Here is a 24,702-nt window from a genome sequence, read left to right on the forward strand (position 1 = left end):
AGTTACTCTTTTGGATTTTGGTATGGTCTTGTTTTTGGTCCAGTTGATGTTGAAGGTGTATGTGTCTGACCAGAAGGATGGGGACCAATTTCTATTAGATGTACATATGGTTGATAAGTCATGAAGGCTGCGATGTCAAGTTGGTGACCTTTCGCATGAGTAGTTTGTGTATTTAAAATCTGAAAAGATAAGGCATTGAGAAATGAAAGAAAGTTATCTACTAGTTTGGATGTTTGGTCTTCAAGATGTAGGTTTAGATCTCCTAGGATAAGGTTATAGGCTGCTGTTAGTGAGTTTTGGTATACGAAGTTTTCAAATTCAGGTCTTACTGTGGTCCAGTTTCCCGGTGTTATGTAGCATAGCATGCAGATTAGTGAATTTTTTTACTGTGGTGCCTGAGAGTTGGCAGGCTAGAAGGTCCATGTGTATGGGGTGGATGCTTTTTCCAGTATGTTTAGGGATATGGAGTCTTTGATTAGGATTGCTAATCCTCCTCTTTTTTTTTCTCTCTGCAGACCACTGTTATTTTGTGTCCCTGAGAGCAGACTTCAGTTATTCTGGGGTCTATTTCTGATGTTAGCCAGATTTCTGTGAGGAAGAGGCAGTCTAGGTTTTCATTTTTTATCCAGTTTTTTTTACATGTTCTGTGTTTGGGCCTAGAGCTCTGATGTTTAAGTAGGCACATGTAAGTGTGATGATCTCTGTTTGATAGTTGTGAGTTGTTTTAGGGTAGATGAGTGATTTAGGATGATGGTGAGGGTTGGTCTTGTGGTGTGATGGCCTCTGTATTGCACTTTTTTATTTGGCGATTTTTGTTTTAGAGGAAGGTCCCATTGGAAAAGAAGGAGGATTCCGCTCATTTTATTTATTTTGATAGGTTGTAGAGAAGGATTTATTTTATAGACATGTGAAATCCAAAGCCCCAGAAGCCCAGGGGTGAGAACAAAGCCCAAGAGGTGCTGCGCAGTTCAATAAACTGCTTTTACACTTTGCAGCTAGTGACTGGGCCACATATGGTAATGTGCCTGAGGGGTTGTTCTTTCAATAACCTGCTGATTGACTTCCATCTGAACAATACAAAGAGATGCAAATAGGGCTCATCTGAGGTGTTCGTCCTCATTAGCATGCCATTGAGTCTTCCAGGTCAGACACTCATACAGACAAGTTAACGTGAGACCGAAATGTATTCTCTCTGCCTTTAAAACTACAAGGAAAAGGCACAGAGGTAGGGCTCTAGATCACAAACATGCTAATGCTTAATTTGAGAATGGCTTACTGCCAAAGGCACACCCTCCTGTTGGGCAAAATAAATATTCAGCTGCTGGATTTTAATCACTGAAAGAAATATGCTGGGCAGCCTTTAAGTGCTCTGCCCCCCACTCCCTATTCCAAGGTATACGTGTTTTTACTCTCAAGTCAAAGATATTAATTGGAGTCCACACAATCAGCGTGAAGCATTCATCAAAAAATGGAGCACAATATATTTCCACTTCTCTATTATCAAGCTGCAGTTCAGGTTAAAGAAGTATTACAAAGCAGCTATTGAGAAACCATTTCACAAACCAGTAATGATTTAACCCGTCGTCTGTTTTAGTTGCTATCACTTTTCAGGAAACAAGAAGGCACACATCACATACCATACATAGGGCTAGATTCACAAAGCAAACCGATCGTGTACCAGTCAGTTTGCGACCCCCTTTGCGACAAGATTTCCCTCCTGCACTATTCACTAACCTCTCCTGCGATCCGCTTCAAATCCGTGCATGCAAATGAGGTGAAACGCATGCAAAGTAGGCGGGGACACGATTCACAACACAAAATTTCACATCCGACTGGGCTGGCCAATCAGCTGAAGAAACGACTGCTGGGGACTTGTCAAACGTCTTTCTGACTCTGGGAGCCCTGCTCACCGCCCTGTTCTCTCCTGTCTGCTCGCCCCGAATCGCTGCATTGGCTCCCTGGTTTTCTCCTGCCCTTCCCCGCCCTGTGAGCCCATGGTTTTAGCCCATGGGTTTAAAGCGGATTAAAACCACGTGCTCGCAGGGCTAAAAACTCCGGATCGCTTGTGAGGGAAGTGGCCCTGCAAAGGCACTGGGATCTGGGAGCATCAACTCCGGCAGAAGCCCCGCGGGCCGCTGCAGCATGCTGTTGGCTGACCCACCCTGAGCTACCTGCTAGAAAAGGATGTCAGCCTGTACTCAGGCTCCATGAGCTACCCCGGCGCCGCCCAGTACCCCAACTTCGGAGCTTACCACAGCCTGGGCTTGGACCCCAACGCCCCTGCCTCGGTGTCTCCGGCCTGGCTCTCCCCCTATAGCGCTCTCCAGTACCAGTGAAAAAATTTTTTTTAGAAAAAGGTCGCGGCTTGGACACGCATGCACAGACCATCTACAGATGGCCTACACATGTGTGGGGATCGCAGAAAAGTGATTCGTGCCGGCATATGGGGGTGTTCCTCCAATCGCCCCCATTTGCATATTTTTGTTTCCCGATTTCGTCGGACCTGCCCGGATCGGGCCCGATCGGACAGGTTGATGAATCTGGCCCTTAGACTGTTGCTTTAGGCTGAATATTAAACTGGTTTTGAGGTTTCCTTATATCCCGCACCTACCAAGTCCGTTTTAATTACGATCTCTGATACATGGAGCAATCCATCTGGCATGCCACAGGGGTCACCATTATCCTCTTTGCTCTTCAATGTTTACATGTCCTCATTGGGTGCGCAATTGTCCCAGCTGGGGATAAAACTATTTAGCTACGCAGATGACTTCACGATAATTATCCCATTCACTACCTCTATCTAAGAAGTTGCCCCCAAAGCAACAGAAGTACTAAATCGGATTGAGCAAATGGATGACTGAATTCAGACTAAAGCTAAACTCAGAGAAAACAAAATTTTTTTTATAGCATCGCCACACCCACTTGACACTACAGCATCAATAACCTTAGCTATCCTATACAACCCACTATGAAGATATTAGGAGTAACACTGGACCAGAGCCTGACCATGAAAGACCAGGTAGAGTCCTTGATTAGAAAGATCTTTCTCACCCTCTGGAAGCTTCGGTCCATTAGAGCATATTTTGATGTCTCATCATTAAGAATTCTGGTACAATCCCTTATACTGAGTCAACTTGATTATTGTAACATCGCCTACTTGGCACTCTCCCAGAAGAATATGCGGCGATTGCAACTGGTACAAAATGCAGCAGTTAGGCTATTTTGTGGACTGAAGAAGTTTGATCATGTAACGCCCTCCTATCAACTTCTACACTGGCTGCCGATGGAGGCACATGTGAAATTCAAGTTTGGTTGTTTTTGCTTCCAGGTACTTTACGGCTTAGCCCCTAAATATATAACAGACCTTTTCTTTTTCACAACCAACAGACATAGGCGAAGCTCACATCCAAACTTCGTTTCTCCACCAGTTAGAGGTTGTAAATTTAAAAGTCATCACCAACATCTTTTCTCACATCAAGCAGCATTATGGGGTAAAGATCTGGAACAACTGCTCATGCCTACTACTTGTATGGAATTCAGGAAACGCCTAAAAACACATCTGTTCCTGAAGTACTTGGGTAACTGACCTGTACAATCTTGTCCTCAACAAATGATCTTTAGACCTGTTAATCGCTAACTCTGAACTTTGTTAATTCCACTCAATCTGTAACATCTTTTAATCATTGTAAACTGCATAGAACTTCACAGTCCTGCGGTATATAAACTGTTGTTATTATTATTAATATCAGAAGTTTGCATGTTTTAGTTTTTTACATCTAGATTTTCTAGCCACTCTCTTCTGCCTTCCAAATGGAGCAGCACAATCCTGTGTGCCAGTGGTGGAGCAGGGGCTGAATTTTACTTAGTCAGTAGCAGAGGCTATAGAGCAGTGGTCTCAAACTCGTGGCCCGGTGGCCACATGCAGCCCGCCAGATACTATTTTGAGGCCCTCGGTATGTTTATCATAATCGCAAAAGTAAAATAAAACAGTTTTTGATCATATGCCTTTTTAGCTATAAATTACAATATTATTATTAAGACTTAGCCAAAAGGAAAGATTTTAAAACTATAAAGAGTTGTACCTTATGCAAAATTGTCTTTTCTTTAATAAGACATTAGCTATTTTTTCTGAGGCCCTCCAACTACCCACAAATCCAAAATGTGGCCCTGAAAAGGGTCTGAGTTTGAAGGGGTTTGATGTAAGAAAGGCCTCTGCTTTCATGCTGGCAGCAGTGAGGTAGAACAGAGGAAGAAGCTGTTCAGATCAGCTCTAGTTGGGCAGTTATCAGCAAAACTGTTGACAAATGACAATTGCCACTGGCAGCCCAAATCAGAAGTTTGGCCTATTCGTAGTTATTCTATTTTCTCAACTTACATCAAAAGCTGGGAGCACTACAATCACAACTGGTGAAACCTAGCAACACAGTAAATCATATCTAATCTCGCCCTCTTCAAATCTCTTCTCTTTGGTCACTTTCCTCAACCACTTTGAATCTTTTTATGTCTCTGGGAAAATAAGGTCACCAAACTAAACACAGTCTTCCAAGCATGGTCTTACTAATAACATAGCATAACATCGCACTTATAAACTGTGTAACCTTAAGTTCAACGTGGTTAACAAAAGATTAATAATAAAAATAGCATAAGAAACGCATAAAAATAATTTGGCCAAATACCTTGAGAAAAGATAAATTTTCAATTGGATTCTAAAATATTTGTAAGAGCAAGTGCTATGTAACAAAGGTCGAAATTCCTTATCGTAGAAAGCAGCCTGAAATACTAACGTATGATCCAAAGATTTCTTGCTTTTACAACCCTGAGCAGATGGAAAAACAAACAGAGCATGTGATCCTCTTCTATGTTTATAAGATGAGGGGCATTATCACCATTCCACTTTCTGCTGGTTAACAGCGGGACAGGAGCATGGAAAGCTCACTCCTGCCTGCTACACCTCTGGACCACCAGGGATTCCAGTGGCAGAGAAGGTACGATGGACAGAGCAGGGAGGGGGACACACAGGGTGCAGAGCCTGGTGACCCGGTGAAGGCCTGCAATAAGTCTGGGAAGGAGGCAGGTAGGCACTAGGTCCTGGCCCCAAAATAAACCGGGACCCCCACTTTTGGGCCGATTTTTTGGCCCAAAAATCCCGGTTTACATTCATAACATAACATAAATTTTTATTTATATACTGCAAAAAGCCTTTCTGTTCTATGCGGTTTACAAAAGACATGGGCTGACTGTCAGTGAGCTACAATAGACAGAATATTGGCATCAACGAGTAAACAATAGTTTCACATCAGTTTGCTGCTTTGAAGGGATTCCAAGAATTTTGAGAACATATGGATTTTTAATAGCTTTCTAAAATGCATATATGATGCTGATATTCTAACCATTTGGCCCAGTTCAGGATCCCTGGAAGCAGCTTGGTATGAACGGTATACATTTTATATTTTGCAAGTATTTTTTCTGTTTCATATGTCTATTTAGTGTCCCCTGAGGAAGGCGTTGTTTATTCGCCAAACTAGGATCCTTGTTGGGACTATACTATCGAATCAAGACTGTTTTATTGGCTGTACTGTTGTACTGTTCACAAACGTACTAACAGAATCAACCCCAGGATGGTTCCTTGAAGCACTCTACAACTCAACTTTATTTTTTTCTGAAATAATTCCATTTACCACCACCCTCTGTCACCTTTCAATCAATTAATTACTGATCTAGTTAAACCACTTTGGATCCTATCTTCAAGCTGCTCAATTTGTTCATGAGACTCCTATGGGGAACACAGTGTCAAAGGCTTTGCTGAAATCTAAGTAGACCACATCCAGCACATATCCTCTATCTAGACCTTTATTACCCAGTCGGATATCAATCAGATTGCTTTTGGAGTGTAGAGCCAAGCTATAGCATTCTATACCATTAATTTTGCATCAATTTCCATCTCATTACATGTTTAAAAAGAATTTAAAATTGTGGGTTTTTTATGTGGTTTTCAAGTAAAATAGGAGTATTGTTTTTCTTTTTTGAACATGGAACAGAAGTTAGGACTGCTTTTATGTGGTTCCAAATGCCTGGTTTGTTAGGGGAAGATTAGGTACTTACCTTGATAATCTTCATTCTGGTAGATAGGAACATCAGTCTCTAACCTATGGGTTGTGTACCTCTGATCACAAGATATGGTATAGAGAGCCTCATTTACATTTCTCTGCTCTGCCTCCCATCTCTCTGGGCTGTCCTGTAATTCCTCAGTTTTTTTTCTCTACATACAAGATGGTAGGAGCCTATCTATTCTGCTTGTGTTTATTTTTTATTTTTGAGTTTTTATCCAGTCGTGTGGCTTTTCAGTGATGCAGAGGGTCCCCAGTTTTAGGACATTTATGGTTGCGAAAGAACACAGACTCTGAGGGCAGAAATCTGTAGCCAAGAGTCAGTCTAATTTTCAGGGCACCTGCTTGGCCAGTCTGCACTAACAGTCTGAGAGCCCTGGGACGGCTCCCTCAGGAGCAAGGTTCGCTCTAGGCTTTTGTCTGCAGAGAACTTGAGCGCAGGCTGAGTGGCCCCATGACGGTTTTTCATCAGGATCGGGTGCGGACTGCGTTTCCTCCCTGACTAGGTGTACATGTTTCAGTGGGGCTTTGAGGTCTCAGTCCAGCCGGTAAGACTGAGGAGCAGTCTGAAGAATCAAGATTCAAGACTGATGTTCTTACTGTACTGGAAGTGGGCAATAACACTGAATATTGCTGGCATCCACATAACTCACAGTTCCTCTCTGGTTCCATTCTCTGCATTGCTCCTCACCTGTCCAGTTATTCATGGCTGGTGAGTGTCCATATTTAATGATCAGCATCTAAGCAGCCACAGACTATTTAAATGGGCAGGAGGTTATCTTGCCCATTTTAAATAGGTGTGAATATTGACCCTCATGGATTTTAAGCATCCAGGGCATTTTCTGGACTGGAACCAAATCTCTTATCTATGAATGCCAATGGATAAGTATAGCAGAGATCAGGACCAGCTCAAGAGATTGTGGTGTCCTGTCTCAACTTTTGTTTTTGCACTCCACCCCAGAATATCTTCTCCTCTTTTGCCAGCTTTTGTCCCTCTAGCTTCCTTTTTCTAAGCTTTTGTCCCCCCTGAATATTTTATTAATTTTTTCCCAGCTTTACTCCCCCTAACCTGCTAAATATTTTCTCCTAATTCAGTGCCCCTGGAATATTCTTTTCTTTCAATAACCCCCCTACTCAGTCCAGCCCCTCCTCTGTGGTCTAGCATATGCCCTTCTCCCTTCCCTTCCCAATGGTTCAGCATATTTCCTTATCCATTTCCTCCTTAATGGTCCAGCATTTCTCTCTCCTCCCACCCTCCAACATTTCTCCTCCCTTTCCTTTCCGTAGTCCTATATCTCTGCTTCGTGTTATCTCCTCAGCGGGCAAACTGGCATTTCCCTTGACCTATCAAACCCCTGCCCCCCTTCCAAATGTACCTTTTTTAAAAGGTTTTTTTTTTTTTTTTTTTTTTAATGCTTGGTGCTCTCTCCCTATTACAGAGATGCCAATGCTCCTTCTACTCCCCAGAGATCTTCTTCTTTGGCCTCTCAAGCCCCAGTCCAAGCCCCTGGATGTACCTTTTTGAAAGTATTTTTAATACTTGTAATGGCAGCCAGTAGCACAACAGAAATGCATAAGTGTTTTTTTTGGTGGCCTCCCCATATCCTTCACTCTGACAACCTCCTGTTTCTGCATGGGCGGGAACCATCAGAATGAAGGTTGTGGGGAGGGCACTCCAAGCATGAAAAACATTTTATAAAAGGTACATACAAGGGGAGGGGCTTGAGAGTCCAAGGGAGAAGATGAATCACTGGGGAGTAGGAGGGGCACCGGTGTCTCTGCAATGGAGAAGGAGCTGGGTAAAAATCCAAATCCAAATCCAGACCTTTTTTTCCCCCTAACTGTTACTTCCCCTTGCTGTACTTCCTCGGTCTCTGGGGATCTGGGCCAACCTAACCTATGGGCTAGTGACATCAGTCTTGTGCATTTGGCATCCTTTGTCACTAGTGCCTTGGGCCAGAGCCTCAACTGGTCCAGCAGCCGGCCCTAGCAGAGAATTTGAACAGCTAAGACGTTTAGCAGTTCACCAACAGACTGCCAAGCAGATAGCAAGTCAGTTAGAAGACTTGTTCTCTCAACAAGGAAAGAAGGGCAGAAAGATATATCAAATTTATTCAATGCTTAATATTTAAAAAAAAAAATTCTTAGATGTTTGGCATTCTCAGAAGAAATAAACAGACCAGAAATCTGAAGCAAAACCACAACCATCCAAATTGGAAAAAACCCTGAATCTCGCTTAGTAGTAAGGAGTTCAGTTGTCTGCAGCTAAAGCACATCATGTGTTAAGTTATGAACAATCAAAAGACAAAAATTTAATTGGCCTATTCCATTCAACCTTGTTTATTCCCTTTGTTTTCTATAATAAAGAATAAAACTAAAAGGAAAAGTAGATACCTTTTCATTGGACTAACTTAATACATTTTAGACTAACTTTCAGAGGCCATTCCTGAGGTCAGGATAGTAACTTACAAGGAAGATAGTCAAAAATATATTAATTAGTCCAAAAATAAGGTGTCTCCTTTTCCTTTTTTGTCTTTTTTTTTTTTTTTTTAACACATAACAGCACAACTGTAAGAATGGGTACAAATTAAAAGTGGGATGCCAACCGTACCCCGGTAGCTTTGTTATGGGTGAGCAATGTGTAAAGCCAGTTTGTAGTGCTGGAGATGAAATTACAGGAAACATAAATAAGATGTAGAGCTTACTTTACTTCAGAGAGAACCGACCTCTCCCCGTCAGAACACTGAGAGCGCCTGTACTGCCGGAAACTCCGAGGGGACTGAGAATGCCGGATGCGGATGGGGTCACCCTGAGTTCTGCATGCAATTGGAATAAACAAACAAATCTAGTCACTAACATATCTGAGGAGAGAAAAACAGGAAAATTAACGTTCCATTGAATCGGAGGAGCTGGTGTGTCGTCACACAATGTCTTGCCTTCTTCCCATGAAAGCAGATTGCTCTGCTTAGATGCCTGTTACAATTTAGGTTCTTATTTACCACACAGCATTAAGGTTTTGAAGTTAATTTTCATAACTGCAAAAAAAAAAAAAAACAAAAACCAACCCACATTTAATTGCAGAAACTTTGTGGTAGCTGTTGGGGTGGTCCCAGCACTTTGAGGGAGGCCGACATGTGCTGCTGAGGCAGAACAATGGTTTTTACTGTGCCTATGGGGAATGCAGTTAGCTATATCTTTGGAGGTGAAGACAATCATTCCACAAATGTAGGGTTACCAGCCGTCCAGATGTCCAGGTGTCCGGATGGCTTTTTAAAACAAGGAACTTTGTCTGGGTTTTGAAAAGCTTCCACCTAGGGACCGAGTCGGGAGGGCATCTGCACATGTGCGGATGCAATACAGTGACATCACGTGCATGAGAACAGTTGAGGGGGCGGGGCTTGGGGTGAGGCTCGGGTAGAACAGGGCGGGGCTGAGTGAAACTAGGTGGGCCTGGGAGTGGAGCTATGGGACCGGATTTGACAATAGTAAAATCTAGTAACCCTACACAAATGGTATAGCTATGGGTGGGTCTGGGTGAACAGAGGTACACCCCATTCTTGACTTAGACTCACCCTGTCTCACCCAATTCAATTTAGCCTTGCCCCTCTCTTCCACATTCGGACCTGGCATTTGCCTAGGGTTTGGCAATTCCCCCCTCCCTCTGAACTCCCCCCTTCCTGGTGTACCTCATCAACTTTGAGGCTGGGAACAGTGATGCATATCCACTGCCTGTACCAGCCCCATAGGCTTCCCTCTGCCACAAACCACTTCCACTTTCTTCTCTGGCAGTTCGCAGCAGAGGGAAGCCTGCGGGTGTGCATCACTGCCAAAAGTTTTCATCTACATGGATGACATCCTGTTGGTCTACCCATTCTAACCTGACCTCATTCCTCTCCAGTCTTGTTTTTCTATTGTTTCAACCTGGCAATCCAGCTATTAGCTCCTGTTGAACCCTGAGAAAACCACTGCTTGTTGGATCACTGGCCCCTTTCCACAACCCATTCTGATCCCGGTATTCTTCAACAGGCCTATAAAAATGGCGCCTTCCTTCTGTTATTTAGGGGTTATCTTGGATTCCAAATTATCTTTCCAAGAACACATTTCTCGCACCATGCAACCATGTCTCTTCTCACGGTGCCAGCTTAGTTTCCTCTGCTCCTTTTTGGATTTCAATTCATTTCACACACTCATCATACACACCCTGTAACTTATTTGGACTACTATGATCAAATAATCAAAATCTTTTAGTCATACCTTCATTATGTAAAATTGTTTACGATATCACTTGCAAATCGATTTCTCTGTAACTGCCCCCCCCCCCCCCCACCATTATGGAACTCTGCCATCACATCTTCAGGAGGAATCTTCTCTGGATAAATTCAAATCTAACTTTAAAACTTTTATTTAAAGATGAATATGATTTATACTCCCTTAATAACTCCTAACTACACAAATAAAATTATTCCCCCCCTATTGTATTTACTATCTATGTTTTCCTATCCTATCAATTATTGTATTCCCCCCAATCTATTATATGATAATTTACATCTGTTAATGAGTTTTGTATGTATTACCCTATATTTTAATCATTTTATCTTTGTACGCTGCTTAGAAATTTGATAAGTGGGATATCAAATTTTAATAAACTTGAAACTTATCTCGAAACTAGACTATTGTAATTGCATCTATACCGGAATCATTACCACACAGCTTAAGCAGCTATAGACTGTGCAAAACACTGCCCTGAGACAACTTTGCCATGCTCATTGCTCTGGCAAACTGACCCCGTTATTTCTATGTCTACACTGGCTACCTATCCAATATCATCCCCTCTTCAAGATCTGATGTTTAACACATAAGACACTACACTGGCCAGTCTTCATACCTTTCAACATCTGTTGTCCCTTACACTTCCTCATGATCACCATGATCTCTTGAGGTAACCCGACTAGTGTTCCTGGGACTTTGCAAAGCCCACGATGAATCAACTAGAAGCTCTGCATTTTCTTCCATTGTCCCCAGAACATGGAACGACCTTTCTCTAAACATATGTTCAGAAATAAACTTTCCCAGATTTAAGATACTATTATAGACGTCCTTCATGCTTGTACGTGGTGCGTGTGTTGTTGGAGCGGCGCCGGCTTGACGGGGGAGTTCAGAGGTCCTGCGCATGCGTCTGGAGGATGGCCGGCTTGAATCGGAAGCCAGGAGGCGCTGGTGGACGGCAGAGGCATTGGCCGAAGAGGGAGAAGAGCCGCACGGGGACCCGGGGAAAGGAAACCACCACGCTGCAAGAGCTGCAGCACCCACAGGCAGGTACCCACCCCTGGGCCACCATTGTAAGAGCTCGTGTAGCGAGTCAACACTCGTTTTGCGAGACAAAAGTTTGCTGAGTGTTTTGCTCATCTGGCAAAACACTCGCAAACCGGGTTACTCGCAAACCGAGGTTCCACTGTATTTATTTTGTTTGGTGTTTGTGTTTTAAATACAGTATTTGGAATTACCTATACAACTGAATTGGTTTATTATTTTAGTGTGTAAGGTTGATTATTTGTTTATATTTTGCAGCCTTTATGAAAACCACTTTATATTACTGCATGAAGGGTTGTATATAAATTATATAAACAGATAAGTGAACATTCCTATTCCTCAAAGTAGACAATACTCCAGTGAACGCACAATATGGATAAGCAAAGATAATAGCATAGGAACTTAATATACATCAAACTTTGTATATGATGCCAAACAAAAGCAGCTTGGCTGAACTCAAATGGAAACATTGGATCATTTATTGTATTATAGTCCTTTGATACTTAAATTTTGGAGGTCCATTTGGGATCAAGTGAACAATTTGTTAGAAAATCCAGTGGCATTGACGTACGATACCATCCTATTTGGTACGTTACTGAGGGCTAAAAGCCAAATATCTGCTTGAAATAACAAACTTATCTTTATAATGACAGGGGTTGCCATACAACTCATTTTGAGGAATTAGAAGAATTGGGATAGGTTAAATTTTAGCGGGATTCTCTTTGTTATACATTTAAAATGGAACGTATGATGGCTATTCAACAGGGAAGTTACAAGAAATTTATGAATGTTTGGGAACCATTAACTAAGTATTGTAAGGATTGATAAATGATCTCTTTTGATCTTTTAAACATACATATCCAGGGTGGGAGGGTGGGGAGGGGAGGTCTGCTTTGGAATTGATTCAAGGATTATGTTTAAATAGTTCTTGTAGGTATCTAATTTATTGATTACTAGGTGGGAGGGTGGGGGAAAATACTTTTTCATTAATACATGTAAGTTTAATGTGCTTTACTTTTTTAATATCATATGTACATGTATTTATTGGTGTGCACAATTGAAGTTTGGAAATTGAATAAAGATTAAAAAAATAAAAAAGAAAGCATGATCATCTTTACAAATAATATTTTTTTCAAAAGGGTTACCTATGTCTATGAACCCGTAGAAATCATGTTCCTTGCAGAAATAAATCATCCAGCCTTGTTTTGATGATGATCTTTGTTTTTCTTTTTTAGCTTGTCAAAAAGTTTCTCACTCACTGAGCAGCCCATAATACATCAATGGGGCAATATTCCACAGGACCTATCTGAGTAGGAACGGGTACTACACACCAGAGAGAAAAATCCTGATGATCAGGTCATTACCTGGATAATGCCACTGAATATCTGGTCAAACACAGAGGAGCCAACTTTTCAAAATGAGTGGGGGGTTCTAAACCCAATGCAAATTATCCTTTCCTGGACAGAATCAAGGAGTTGCCTCAATATTAGGGGCACTCATGCACCCACAAAGCTGGCACCTATGGAGTACTGGAGTGGTCTGGGTATGGAGTTTGAACAGCGAATTAGAGATTTTCAGTCCACTAACTGGGTAACTATCCAGATACACTTAGGACACAAAAAAGGCTGTTCTAACTTTATCTGGACAGTTATCTGGGTACAGGTCTCCAAATTTCTGGTACCTGGATAATAGCTAGTGGGGAACCTATATCCAACTATTTAGCACCGATATCCAGATACAACCCAGTGCTGCATACCTAGGTGTTAAAAGAAAAAAAAGCCTGTAGTGGTTGTTGCCATGAATTTTGACCTATATACAGTTCACAACAAACACTACCTGGATTGGGTAATGTCCAGAAGTGCTGATATTGAAGATCTTCAAAGGTGATTAGACTCTTTATTCAATTTGTGTAAACTATTCTTTTGGCAATACTTTTACAATATTTTTACAATGAGGGGGGGGAGGTTGTGTGTGAGTTCACGCAGATAGCTCAAAATCTAGCAGTAAGAAATACACTTACAACCGGATGATCTAAAATGCAAACAGACAAAACCTGCAAAAGTGACTTCCATCTTCTAGCACACAAGGTAGGGAAGAAAAAGCAGCTAGAGTCTTGTCTTCTACACTAGGCAAACTCACTCTATTTTCATATAAGGAATCTCTTTCAATTGTTCTTCAGATAATCCTGATGGATCAACAAGTTCCTTCCTAGAAAAAGATTAGCAAACAAAATAAAACTAATTAGGAAATCTGTAACCAAAAAAACATATATTTATTTATTTATTCAATTTTCAATACCGTTCTCCCAGGACAGCTCAGAACGGTTTTTTACATGACTTTATTCAGGTACTGAAGCATTTTTCTCTGTCTGTCCCAGTGAGCTCACAATCTATCTAGTGTACCTGGGGCAATGGGGGAATTAAGTGACTTGCCCAGGGTCACAATGTGCAGCGTGGGTTTGAACCCACAACCCCAGGGTGCTGAGGCTGTAGTTTTTAACCACTGCAAACAAAAAAAGGAAAAAATTCAACACAATCTGCAGTAAATAGAACACAAGCCAAAACAAAGAGAACTGCAGACAAGATGTACAAAGATGCAGGCTAAATTTATTAAACCAAAATCATGAATGCGGCTAATGTTACCACCTTGAACCAAACCAAAGGACCTGACACGGTCCGTGTTTCGGTAAACACGCCTTCATCAGGGGTCCCAGGTGGATAAGGTATCAAATAAAACCGCAAACAAAAACCTAGCCTTTAAGAGTAACAGCAACAAGACAATCTCTTTGAATACTCTGCCGTGGCGGGTCCTTTGCTTTGGTTCAAGGTGGTAACATTAACCGCATTCATGATTTTGGTTTCATAAATTTAGTCTGCATCTTTGTACATCTGTCCACAGTTTTCTTTGTTTTGGCTTTTAACCACTGCGCCACACTCTCCCCACTGGATATAGACCACTGGATTTCATTGCCCTACTATGCAGCATTTCTTGGCACCTCACTTTTATCATTTCTCTGTGGCAGTCTAACATTTTATTCTGCTAGAATTGTGATACTTACTGAATGTGCTTCCATAGCTCTTCCTTTGCTTGCACATCTGGACTTCGCCTATAACATGAGAATAAAGTTATAAAATGACTTTTTACTAGTTGTACTGTCACCTCATGACTTCTGATTTTGAGGATCTAGTCATTAGAGCTATCCTAAGGATGCACTATTTTTTTTTTTTTTTTTACTTTATTTTTGCTCTCAGAGTAGTATAAAGGGCTAGATTCACTAAGCCCACCAATCGTGTTTGAAAATTGTGTACCAATTCACTAACCTCGTGGTCGATCATCCTCCGATCCGATCCAATCAGCGCATGCAAAGGAGAAAGGGCCTCGATTCACTACACAAATTCAGGCACACTGACTGGGCTGGCCGATCCAAAAACAAGCAACTGCTGAGGACCAGTCGCTTGTGCAAAAATCCTGCTCTCTGCCCCGACTGTCCTGCTCTTGCTGCCCTAACTCCGTGGTTTTAATCAAAGAGTTTAAAGCGGGGCTGCACTACGGCAAGTTCTGTTAAGTTTCAGATCACGCCGCACTGCAGCCCCGCTTTAAACCCACGGGTTAAAACCACGGGTTCGTGAAAAAAGTAAAAAGTTTCCAGCTCTTCCTTGCGCAGGCCATCTACAGGCAAAGAAGATGGTCTGCACTTGTGTCAGGATTGCTCTGCAGTGATCTATACGGTCAGTGGAGGGGGGCGTGTTTCTGATCGCCCCCATTTGCATGAGGATGCGTTGTGGATCAGTCGGCCTGCCACAGATCGCCCACGGACAGGATAGGATCGGGAAGGTTAGTGAATCTAGGCCAAAGTGATTAGTAACAAACAGCAACTTATGCTCCACTCAGATAAGGAAATAACAAAGACTTGACTTTTAAGGATCAGATGGAAGATTAACGTGACCATTTATTTTTTTCATCAAAACGGGACATCTATTACTATTCAGTCCCGCCCCCAATCCCGCCCTAGCCCCACCTCCAATCCCACCCTAGCCCCGCCCCCAATTTCTTCCATTCATTTTTCATGTACACACAATCTTATTTCATAATGGTAACCATAAAATTTAAAAAAACACAAAGCACTCTATACGCAGAGAAAATATTAATTATCAGTTATATTTGGGGGGGTTTCAAAGATGTCACCTCAGTAACTTTAGAAAAATAGACAAATATAGTGCAAAATATAGACAGCAGATATAAATTCTCAAAACTGACACATTTTGATCACTAAATTGAAAATAAAATCATTTTTCCTACCTTTGCTGTCATGAGTCTCTGGTTGCATTTCCTTCTGATTGTGCATCCTTTTCTTTCATTTCTTTCTGTACTCAGGCCCAACAATTGTCCCTTTCTATTCCCTCCCTCCCTCCTTCCTATGTCCTTAGTGTTCCCAGCGCCTCCTTTCTATGTCCTTAGTGCCCCTTTCTATGTCCTTAGTGCCCCAGTGCCTCCTTCCTATGTTCTTAGTGCCCCCAGATCCAGTGTCAGTTCATGTAAACCTTTTTTTTTTCCTTCTCTTCCTATATTTTAAGTTCTTGTAAACCGTGCCGAGCTCCACAGCCGTGGAGACGATGCGGTATATAAACTTAAGGTTTAGTTAATTTAGGTCTCCCTCTCTCTCCCTCCTCTGTTATGATCTTGCCTCTCTCTGCTCTTCCTCAGGGGCTCTCCCCCTCTGTCTGCACCTCCCAAAGTCCTGCTTCTGCCTCCTGTCTTTCTCCTTTGGTCCAGGCCTTTATCTCTCTAGTTTTTCTTCTGCTTACAATCACCCTACCTTCTCTGCCCCTTTCTCTCCTTCCTTCATCCCTCCTTCCTATGTCCCCCTCACTGCCTTCCAGCCTTTGTCCCATCCCCTCCCAAAAAAGCCTGCTGGCCTACCTTTCCCCAAAGCCAGCCTACCTCCCCCAAAGCTAGCCTGCCTACCCTCCCCCCAAAGCCAGCCAGTCAGCCTGCCTGCCTACCTACCTCTCTGCTGCGCAGCCAGCTTGCCTGCCTACCTCCTTCCCCCCTACCACGGGAAAAAAAAAGCCTCCCTCCAGGCCCAACTTAAACTTCCCTCTGGTCCACCGCCACTGCTCCTCTGCTTATCTTCCTACCTAATCGCGCCCAGAAGCCTTCTTCTTGATGTCAATTCTAACGTCGGAGAGGACATTCGGGCCAGCTAGGCAGCGATTGGCTGGCCCTGAACATCCTCTCTGACGTCAGAATTGATGTCGGGAAGAAGGCTTCTGGGCGCGATTAGTTAGGAAGGTAAGCAGAGGAGCAGCGGCGGTGGACTGGGGGGGAGGGGGGAGTTTAAATCAGGCTGGAAGCAACGCCCTTTTTTTGGTGCAGCAGGGAGGGACAGAAAGCGATCGCCTGTCCCATTGTCCCTGCGCACAGCTTCGGGACGCTGTTCCTGAAAACGGGACATTTTGGCGTCCCGAAGCTGTGTGTGGGGACAACGGGACAGGGGATCCGAAAACGGGACGTATGGTCACCTTATGGAAGATCATACTTTATGCAATACAAACCAGTAAAATCTGCATAAATATGACCCCCACTTGTAGATGCAGCCACTAGTAGCAACCGAACCAAATCTTCTATGCATACCTTTCCATGATACCATAGTTAGATTGTGAGCCCACTGGGACAGATAGGGAAAATACTCAAGGGTACCTGATTAGATTGTGAACTGCAATGAGATCAGTACCGCAGGAGCTGATTAAACTGGATTTTTCAGGTCTTCTGACTGCCTCACCTTCCCTGTCAACTCAGATCACGACCACCCGGACTCCTCAGGGAAATCAGAGAAGACACACAGTACGGTTCCAATTCCGGCGTACCTCCACAGAACCACAGCAGCCTGCGCTCCACCTCTTTGTGGTTGAACCAGGAGAGAGATGGCTCCCAATCCCAGAGACCCGATCCAATCTGCAGGCTGTCCAGAGGACTTACTGCAGGTTAAGCTTACAGAGCACCCTCCAGAAGCAGACAAAATTTAAAATGTCTGTGATCTCCCGCCGAGGATCACTCGCACAGAATTGATCTGCAGCATGTGGGCAAACCCACGAAATAAATAAAAAAAAGACTAGGAATTGAAAAAAAAAATCATGAGCAGAAGAAACTGATTTCAACCATGCAGAGAAGCTGCAGGTACAAAACTGAGCATGACAGGAAACTCATTACTAGACATTCTGCCTTACGGTACTCTAGAGCTAATTCTATAAATGGAACCATGAGTCAGGCAGTGGTAGGTTTAATTGGTTCAATCAGCACAGTAATTGACTGTGCCACTTAAAAACCAAATAAAAAGGTATTTAAAAAAATGGAGGCACCCATAGGCGCCTCCAAAAGCATTGCCATTGTCCCATCTAAAGAGGTGCTTTGCAGCGCTTAAGGCCACTGTAGGCAAGGTTAACGCCGGAAGTGGCCTTAGGAACCATTAGGCGCCTCCTTAGATACAATCCTCGTGAAAGGTAGGTGCTGGAAATGTAGGCCATTAAAACCCTGGCCTACATTTCCGGCACCTACCTTTCACATAGCTGCAATTTTCCAAATAGTGCCACTGCATGATTGACCTGCAATTGGCACCGCTTTTGAAGGTAGCTACTGAAAACGGTGCTATTTAGAGAATCCGGCCCTTTGTTTTAGAGCAGTGGTCTCAAACTCGCGGCCCGGGGGCCACATGTGGCCCACCAGGTACTATTTTGAGGCCCTCAGTATGTTTATCATAATCACAAAAGTAAAATAAAACAGTTTCTTGATCATATGTCTCTTTAGGTATAAATAACAATATTATTTGGAAAGTTTTATAAACTATAAAGAGTTTTTCCTCATACAAAATTATTATTTCTTTAAGACATTAACTATTTTTTCTGAGGCCCTCCAAGTACCTACAAATCCAAAATGTGGCCCTGCAAAAGGGTTTGAGTTTGAGACCACTGTTTTAGAGAGACTAGCTGTGCATCTGACTGACCTCTCTTAACGGTTCAGTACAGCTGGGAAACACCTGCCTCTGCTTCTTATGGTTTCAAGCTGATTCATAGGCTGACAACTCCTGTACTAGTACTACTCTCTTAGCCCTTGAGCATGGAACTAAAATTCTTGTGGGCACCTAAGTTCTCCACCTACTTTTGTACTGAACACCCCCCTAAGAGAGGAAAAATATGCTTCTTCTCTTGTACTTAGGCTTTTTACTTCCCTCCAAAACTCATAGATGAATCTTTTTGGATCAGATTATCTGAATATACCTTCTACTGTTATACTTTGGCATTTTCCTGGAATAAGGATCTAGAATGTTCTTTGTGCAGCTGCAATGACATTTTTGGCAGCCTGCCTTGTAAGTTTTTTTTATTTTACAATTTACTTAAGTAAATCAGTAATGAAATTTCAATCCTATATAATAAAAGACTAAGTGCACATGCGCACTTAGGATTTAGTGTTCCCTGCCGCTGTGGTGTGTGATCCGTGGCCGCCAATCCGGCGGCAGGGAATATTCTGGCCATTCCCCTCCTCCCGCCCTCATTCACCATGGAAGCCAGGCAAGCTCTCTCCCTGCCCGCGTCCTCAGCAGGGAACACACCTCCCGCCCTAACTCACCGCTGCCACCGCCGCTGCTGCTGATCCTCCTGTAAAGAGCAGCCTGCGATGGTGGCCGGCTTTAGCGAACCTCGCAGGCCGCTGTCCAACCTCGGCAGCACGTTCCCTCTGATGCACGGGATCGCGTCAGAGGGAACGTGCTACCGAGTTGGAGAGCGGCATGCGAGATTCGCTAAAGCCGGCCACCATCGCAGGCTGCTCTTTACAGGAGGATCAGCAGCAGCGGCGGCGAATGAGAGGAGCCGCCGGTACTTTGAAACTTGAAAAAAAAACCTTCAGCTGCAGCAGGCCAGCCTGCGGGAAGGGAAGGGGGAGGGGCCGAACGGAGCAGGCCAGATCGCGTTAAGAGAAGGGAGGGGCCGAACGGAGCAGGACAGCTCACGGTAAGAGAAGGGAATGGGGGGTGGGGGGAAAATGCTCCTACTGCTTCAGCAGGGACCTGGAGGGGAAGGGAAATACCGCTGCTACTTCTGCAAAGGAAAGTGGGGGGGGGAAGAGAAGGGAATGGGGAGGGGAAATGCTGCTACTACTTCACAGGGATCTGGAGGGGAAGGGAAATATCACTGCTGCTTCTGCAAGGGAAAGTGGGGGGGAGAGAAGGGAATGGGGGGTGGGGGAAAATGCTGCTACTACTTCACAGGGACCTGGAGGGGAAGGGAAATACCGCTGCTGCTTCTGCAAAGGAAAGTGGGGGGGGGGAGAGAGAGACAGAAAGAAATACAGATAGACAAAGGAGGCCAGGGAGAAAGACAGACAGAAATAAAGACAGACAGGGGACCAGAGAGACAGACAGAAAGAAAGACAGACAGACAGACAAAGGGTACCAGGGAGATAGAGAGAAAAATAGCAGGAGGGAGAGACAGAAAGAAAGGAAGAAAGAGACAGGAGCAGGGAGAGAGACATAAATAAAGAAAGACAGACAGGCATATATTCTAGCACCCGTTAATGTAACGGGCTTAAACACTAGTGGAAAAATAAAAAACAAATCTTGGGCAAGAACTCCATTTCTACTTCACCTCTCTTGGACAGCACTGTGTGAGTGGAAGGGGCTATATAAATAATAACTAACCATGGTTATTGAAAGAAAGCTTTTCTTTTTAGTTCTTCTCTTGTAATTATCTGCTGACCCTCAGCAGGATCTAATTTCAGAAACTTCCTCTCAGGACCTGCTCTCCAGTAAGATCCTGCTGTTAGTATGAAATAAAAAGAGCCATAGGCCAGCAGGAAAGGATGAAGTCAACCAAGCAGGCAAAAAATGCCAGTTGATGACTAGAAAGAAAATCTCAACTCTACAGCTCAAGCTTTGAAGAAAAAGGAGTTAACAAGAGATAAATATAGAAAACTAATTCCCATGTTTCCCCGAAAATAAGACAGTCATATTAATTTGGGGTCAAAAAATGCACTGGGGCTTATTTGGGAGGATGTCTTATTTTTTTTGTGTACAACAATCATTTTTCACCCATCCCCTTTTGCAGCATATTTCTATCCACCGTGAGGCTGACATACCTCAATTCCAAACAGCAGCAGCAGTGAACAGGCTGCTTTGCGGCCTTCCCTGTGCTGTGTCACTATATCAGCCTGCTCAGTGCTGCTGCTGCTATAGTTTGGAATGAAGGTATGTCGGCCTCGCGGTGGGAGGGTTGTCGGGGTTCTGCTGTGCGGGATGGGAAGGAGGGATGGAATGATGCTGCACAAGGGGCTGGGTTAGAGGGGAGGAAAAATGCTGCATATGGGGGAGGGGGGAAAGTGCTGCCGCTGGAGAATCAGGGAGTGCCGGGGACATTCGGGTGTGGCTTCAGGGGTCGATCCAACTAGGGCTTATTTTTGGGGTAGGGCTTATATTAGGACCTACCCCAAAAATCATGCTAGGGTTTATTTTTGGGGTAGGTCTTATCAGGGAAACACAATAGCAGCTACAGCAGCATAATACGCAGGCCAGAAACATGATGTGGCAGAGAAAATACTCATACTGCCCAACACCAGAATCCTGACATTGTTTAGTTTGTTTAAAATTTAATATACTGCCTAGCCCAGGGGTGGACAACTCTGGTCCTCGAGGGTCAGAATCCAGTCGGGTTTTCAGGATTTCCCCAATGAATATGCATGAGATCTATTTGCATGCACTGCTTTCAATGCATACTCATTGGGGAAATCCTGAAAACACGACTGGATTCCGGCCCTCAATGACTAGAGTTGCCCACCCCTGGCCAAGCCCAACCAGGATATAGGCGGTTTACAAAATAAAATCATTTTAAGAAAAGAACACCAATAGCAAATACCTAACTCATTCAAACAGACAAAATACATACCAAATAAAACAAATCATTTCATTACTTTCACCTCTATGTAATGCTCAGTACCTTAGTACACCTTTCTCTCTCCCATGAACCGAGTATTAAAGGATAATTCAAAATAAAGTGTCTTCTATAACTTTTTAATGCTTTCGGTGTTCTTTCAGATCTAATCATTTTGGGTAATGTATTCCATAAAGATGGTGCTATCCAGGCAAGTCGAACAGTAGAGCAAAAAACAAGGAAATAAACACCACGAGAAAACAATAGCAAGATGTATAAGTGGGAATGGAACTGTACACATCAACCAGGGATAAATTATATAAGTAAATATTTATTGAAATCTTAATACAAAAGTCTTTATCATATATTCACCAATTTGTGTTGTGGACCCGACACGGTCTGTGTTTTGGTATTTGAGCCTGCCTCAGGGGTGTGATTAACATCCGGCAGGTTGCGATCTCATAAGGTCAGTAGTTGTTAATCATACCATATGCAATCTTTGATAGTGAAATGGATAAAATCCATGAAAGAGTGTATCCCTACCTCCGGAATAAGCAGCAATATGAGCAGCGATGTGCACTAAGAACATAAGAATTGCTGCTGCTGGGTCAGACCAGTGGTCCATCGTGCCCAGCAGTCCGCTCACGCGGCAGCCCTCTGGTCAAAGACCAGCACCTTAACTTAGACTAGCCCTACTTGCGTATGTTCTGGTTCAGCAGAAACTTGTCTAACTTTGTCTTGAATTCCTGGAGGGTGTTTTCCCCTATGACAGACTCCGGAAGAGCGTACCAGTTTTCTACCATTCTCTTGGTGAAGAAGAACTTCCTTATGTTCATATGAAATCTATCCCCTTTCAATTTTAGAGAGTGCCCTCTCATTCTCCCTACCTTGGAGAGGGTGAACAACCTGTCCTTATCTACTAAGTCTATTCCCTTCAGTACCTTAAATGTTTCGATCATGTCCCCTCTCAATCTTCTCTGTTCAAGAGAGAAGAGGCCCAGTTTCTCTAATCTTTCGCTGTACAGCAACTCCTCCAGCCTCTTAACCATCTTAGTCGCTCTTCTCTGGACCCTTTCGAGTAGTGTCCTTCTTCATGTACGGAGACCAGTGCTGGACGCAGTACTCCAGATGAGGGCACACCATGGCCCGGTACAGTGGCATGATAACTTCTCCGATCTGTTCATGATCCCCTTCTTTATCATTCCTAGCATTCTGTTTGACCTTTTTGCTGCCGCTGCACATTGCATGGATGGATTTATCGATCAGAACTCCCAAGTCTCTTTCCTGGGAGGTGTCTCCAAGTACCATCCCAGACATCCTGTATTCGTGCATGAGATTTTTGTTACCTACATGCATCACTTTACACTTATCCACGTTGAACCTCATCTGCCATGTTGATGCCCATTCCTCAAGCATGATTATGTCACGTTGCAGATCTTCGCAATCCCCCTGTGTCCTCACTACTCTGAATAACTTTGTATCTTCCACATATTTAATCACCTCACCTGTCGTACCAATCCGTGTATAAAGATGTTGAAGAGCACGGGTCCAAGCACCAAGCCCTGTGGCACCCCACTGGTGACGCTCTTCCAGTCTGAATATTGTCCGTTTACCCCCACTCTCTGTTTCCTATGCTCCAGCCAGTTTTTAATCCACGTGAGTATTTCACCCTCGATTCCATGGCTTGCAATTTTCCGAAGTAGTCATTCATGGAAAAACGTTTAGAAAAATGCCATTGCTCGGGTAGACTCCCAACGAGCACTGGCCACTGATGGCACCACCATTCGATGATCTTGTACCAATTTCAAGTTTCTTGACGGAACATATTGTCTTCATTCCTTCTCTTCTGTACTCTATAGTGTTTCCCTTTTATCACTATGGGGAAGTTTTGAATTGCTCATCCAGCTGAAAGGGGACAGGTGCATCTTTTAACCTTGTAGCTATTTTCAAAGTGAACTACCCAGCTAATTTCACTTTAAAAATTTGCTGCAAGTATGTATCTAAAAATGATGGACACACTTTCCCTTTTCTAATTCTGCAGGAAGCCAACAGGGGGCTAAAACAGAACCCTCCCTCAAATTCTGGGAATATCCCACAAGAGGTCCTTAAGAGTCCTTAAAAAACAGCTATCTCCATTGCAAAATCAGATGAAATATCCAAAAATAAGGCTTGTGCTCTGCGAGGAGAGAAGGAGCGGAATGGAGTGCTTCTCATTCCTTTCCTGGAGACAGTTGGATTTTCAGGATTATTGCAATGAATATGTAATACATTATATAGCAGTGGTTCTCAACTTGTGTGTCCGGATGCACTAGTTTATCACCATAAATCTGATGGCGCGCTTATACTTTTTTTTTTTTTTTTTTAAACTATGTATGCTAAAGTTTGGGGAGAGTTGAGAAGCAGGAAGTCAGGTACTTGAAATCTCCTCAATTGGTCCCTACTTCTGTCACCAGCCTCAGATGAAAATGTTGCAGCCCACCTCTCTCTTCTAGCTTGACTGATATCACCTTTGCATCTGTATTTCCCTTGAATCATTGTTAACAACTGAATGATATAAAGGGTTTTTTTCCTTTGTTTAGCTGCAACTTGTAGGGTTTATTGTGTCACACATGTAAATATTGGCTGTCAGGTGTATCACAAAAGAAGAAAGGCTGAGAACCACTGATATATAGAAAAAAGAGAATGCAATTAAAGTAAAACTTAAGTGAGCTCATAACTGAATTGGACTTTAACAGCAGCTTGAAAGGTTGTAAAGTAAGACCAATGCCGGGCAAACTTCTACGGTCTGTGCCCCCAAAGTATACTAGTTTAATCATGAAGAAGTGGAACTCTGCAATGTACTAGGTTCGATTCTGGCCAACTTGTTGGGCAGACTGAATGGGTCATACAGGTCTTTATGTGCCAACATTTAATATGTTACTAGGAGATAAATTTACATATATTGGAGACCCACTGTATGCTAATCTCTCTCAGGAATATTAAATGTAATAGTCCTGAAAACCAGACTGTAATTTGCCTCTAGGAAAAAACTGAGAAGCACTGGTTTAATGGCTGGAGCAACGGGCTGAGAACCTAGGAAGAAGACATGGACTGGAAGCTCATGGCCCTACTGAACCCTTGGTATCTCTCCTCAGGGGCAGGTAGCCTAAGGAAGATGAATAGCCTCCTGCCTCCTCTAGGAGGTATAGAGAGTATAGGGTGTGGTCACAGTAACAAAAGCAGTAAGCAGTATGGGTAGGAAGAGAATGGGATAGGGGAGTAGGGAGGAAAGATATATAAGCATGGGTAGGACAGCTAGTGGGTGGGAATAGTGGGGTCACCATTGGAAATTCAAGAGGAGGAAAGGGAGAAAAGTAGCTAAGATAGCG

At 43.3% G+C, this 24,702-nt stretch overlaps 1 protein-coding gene across 3 annotated transcripts in view; it reads right to left on the reverse strand.

Annotated features, from left to right (window-relative positions):
- The window catches only part of EPB41L4A (erythrocyte membrane protein band 4.1 like 4A), a 536,698-nt gene that overhangs the window by 20,716 nt on the left and 491,280 nt on the right, over window positions 1-24,702 (reverse strand). For all 3 annotated transcript variants that reach the window (XM_033929128.1, XM_033929127.1, XM_033929129.1), the window contains 3 exons: window positions 14,476-14,523; window positions 13,557-13,625; window positions 8,813-8,923 (listed from right to left, as the gene is read on the reverse strand). In XM_033929128.1, coding sequence (XP_033785019.1) covers window positions 8,813-8,923; window positions 13,557-13,625; window positions 14,476-14,523 — 228 coding nt within the window. The remainder of the gene's footprint in view (window positions 1-8,812; window positions 8,924-13,556; window positions 13,626-14,475; window positions 14,524-24,702) is intronic.

The sequence above is a fragment of the Geotrypetes seraphini genome, chromosome 1 (genome assembly GCF_902459505.1).
Source record: "Geotrypetes seraphini chromosome 1, aGeoSer1.1, whole genome shotgun sequence".
NCBI classification, from domain to species: domain Eukaryota; kingdom Metazoa; phylum Chordata; class Amphibia; order Gymnophiona; family Dermophiidae; genus Geotrypetes; species Geotrypetes seraphini.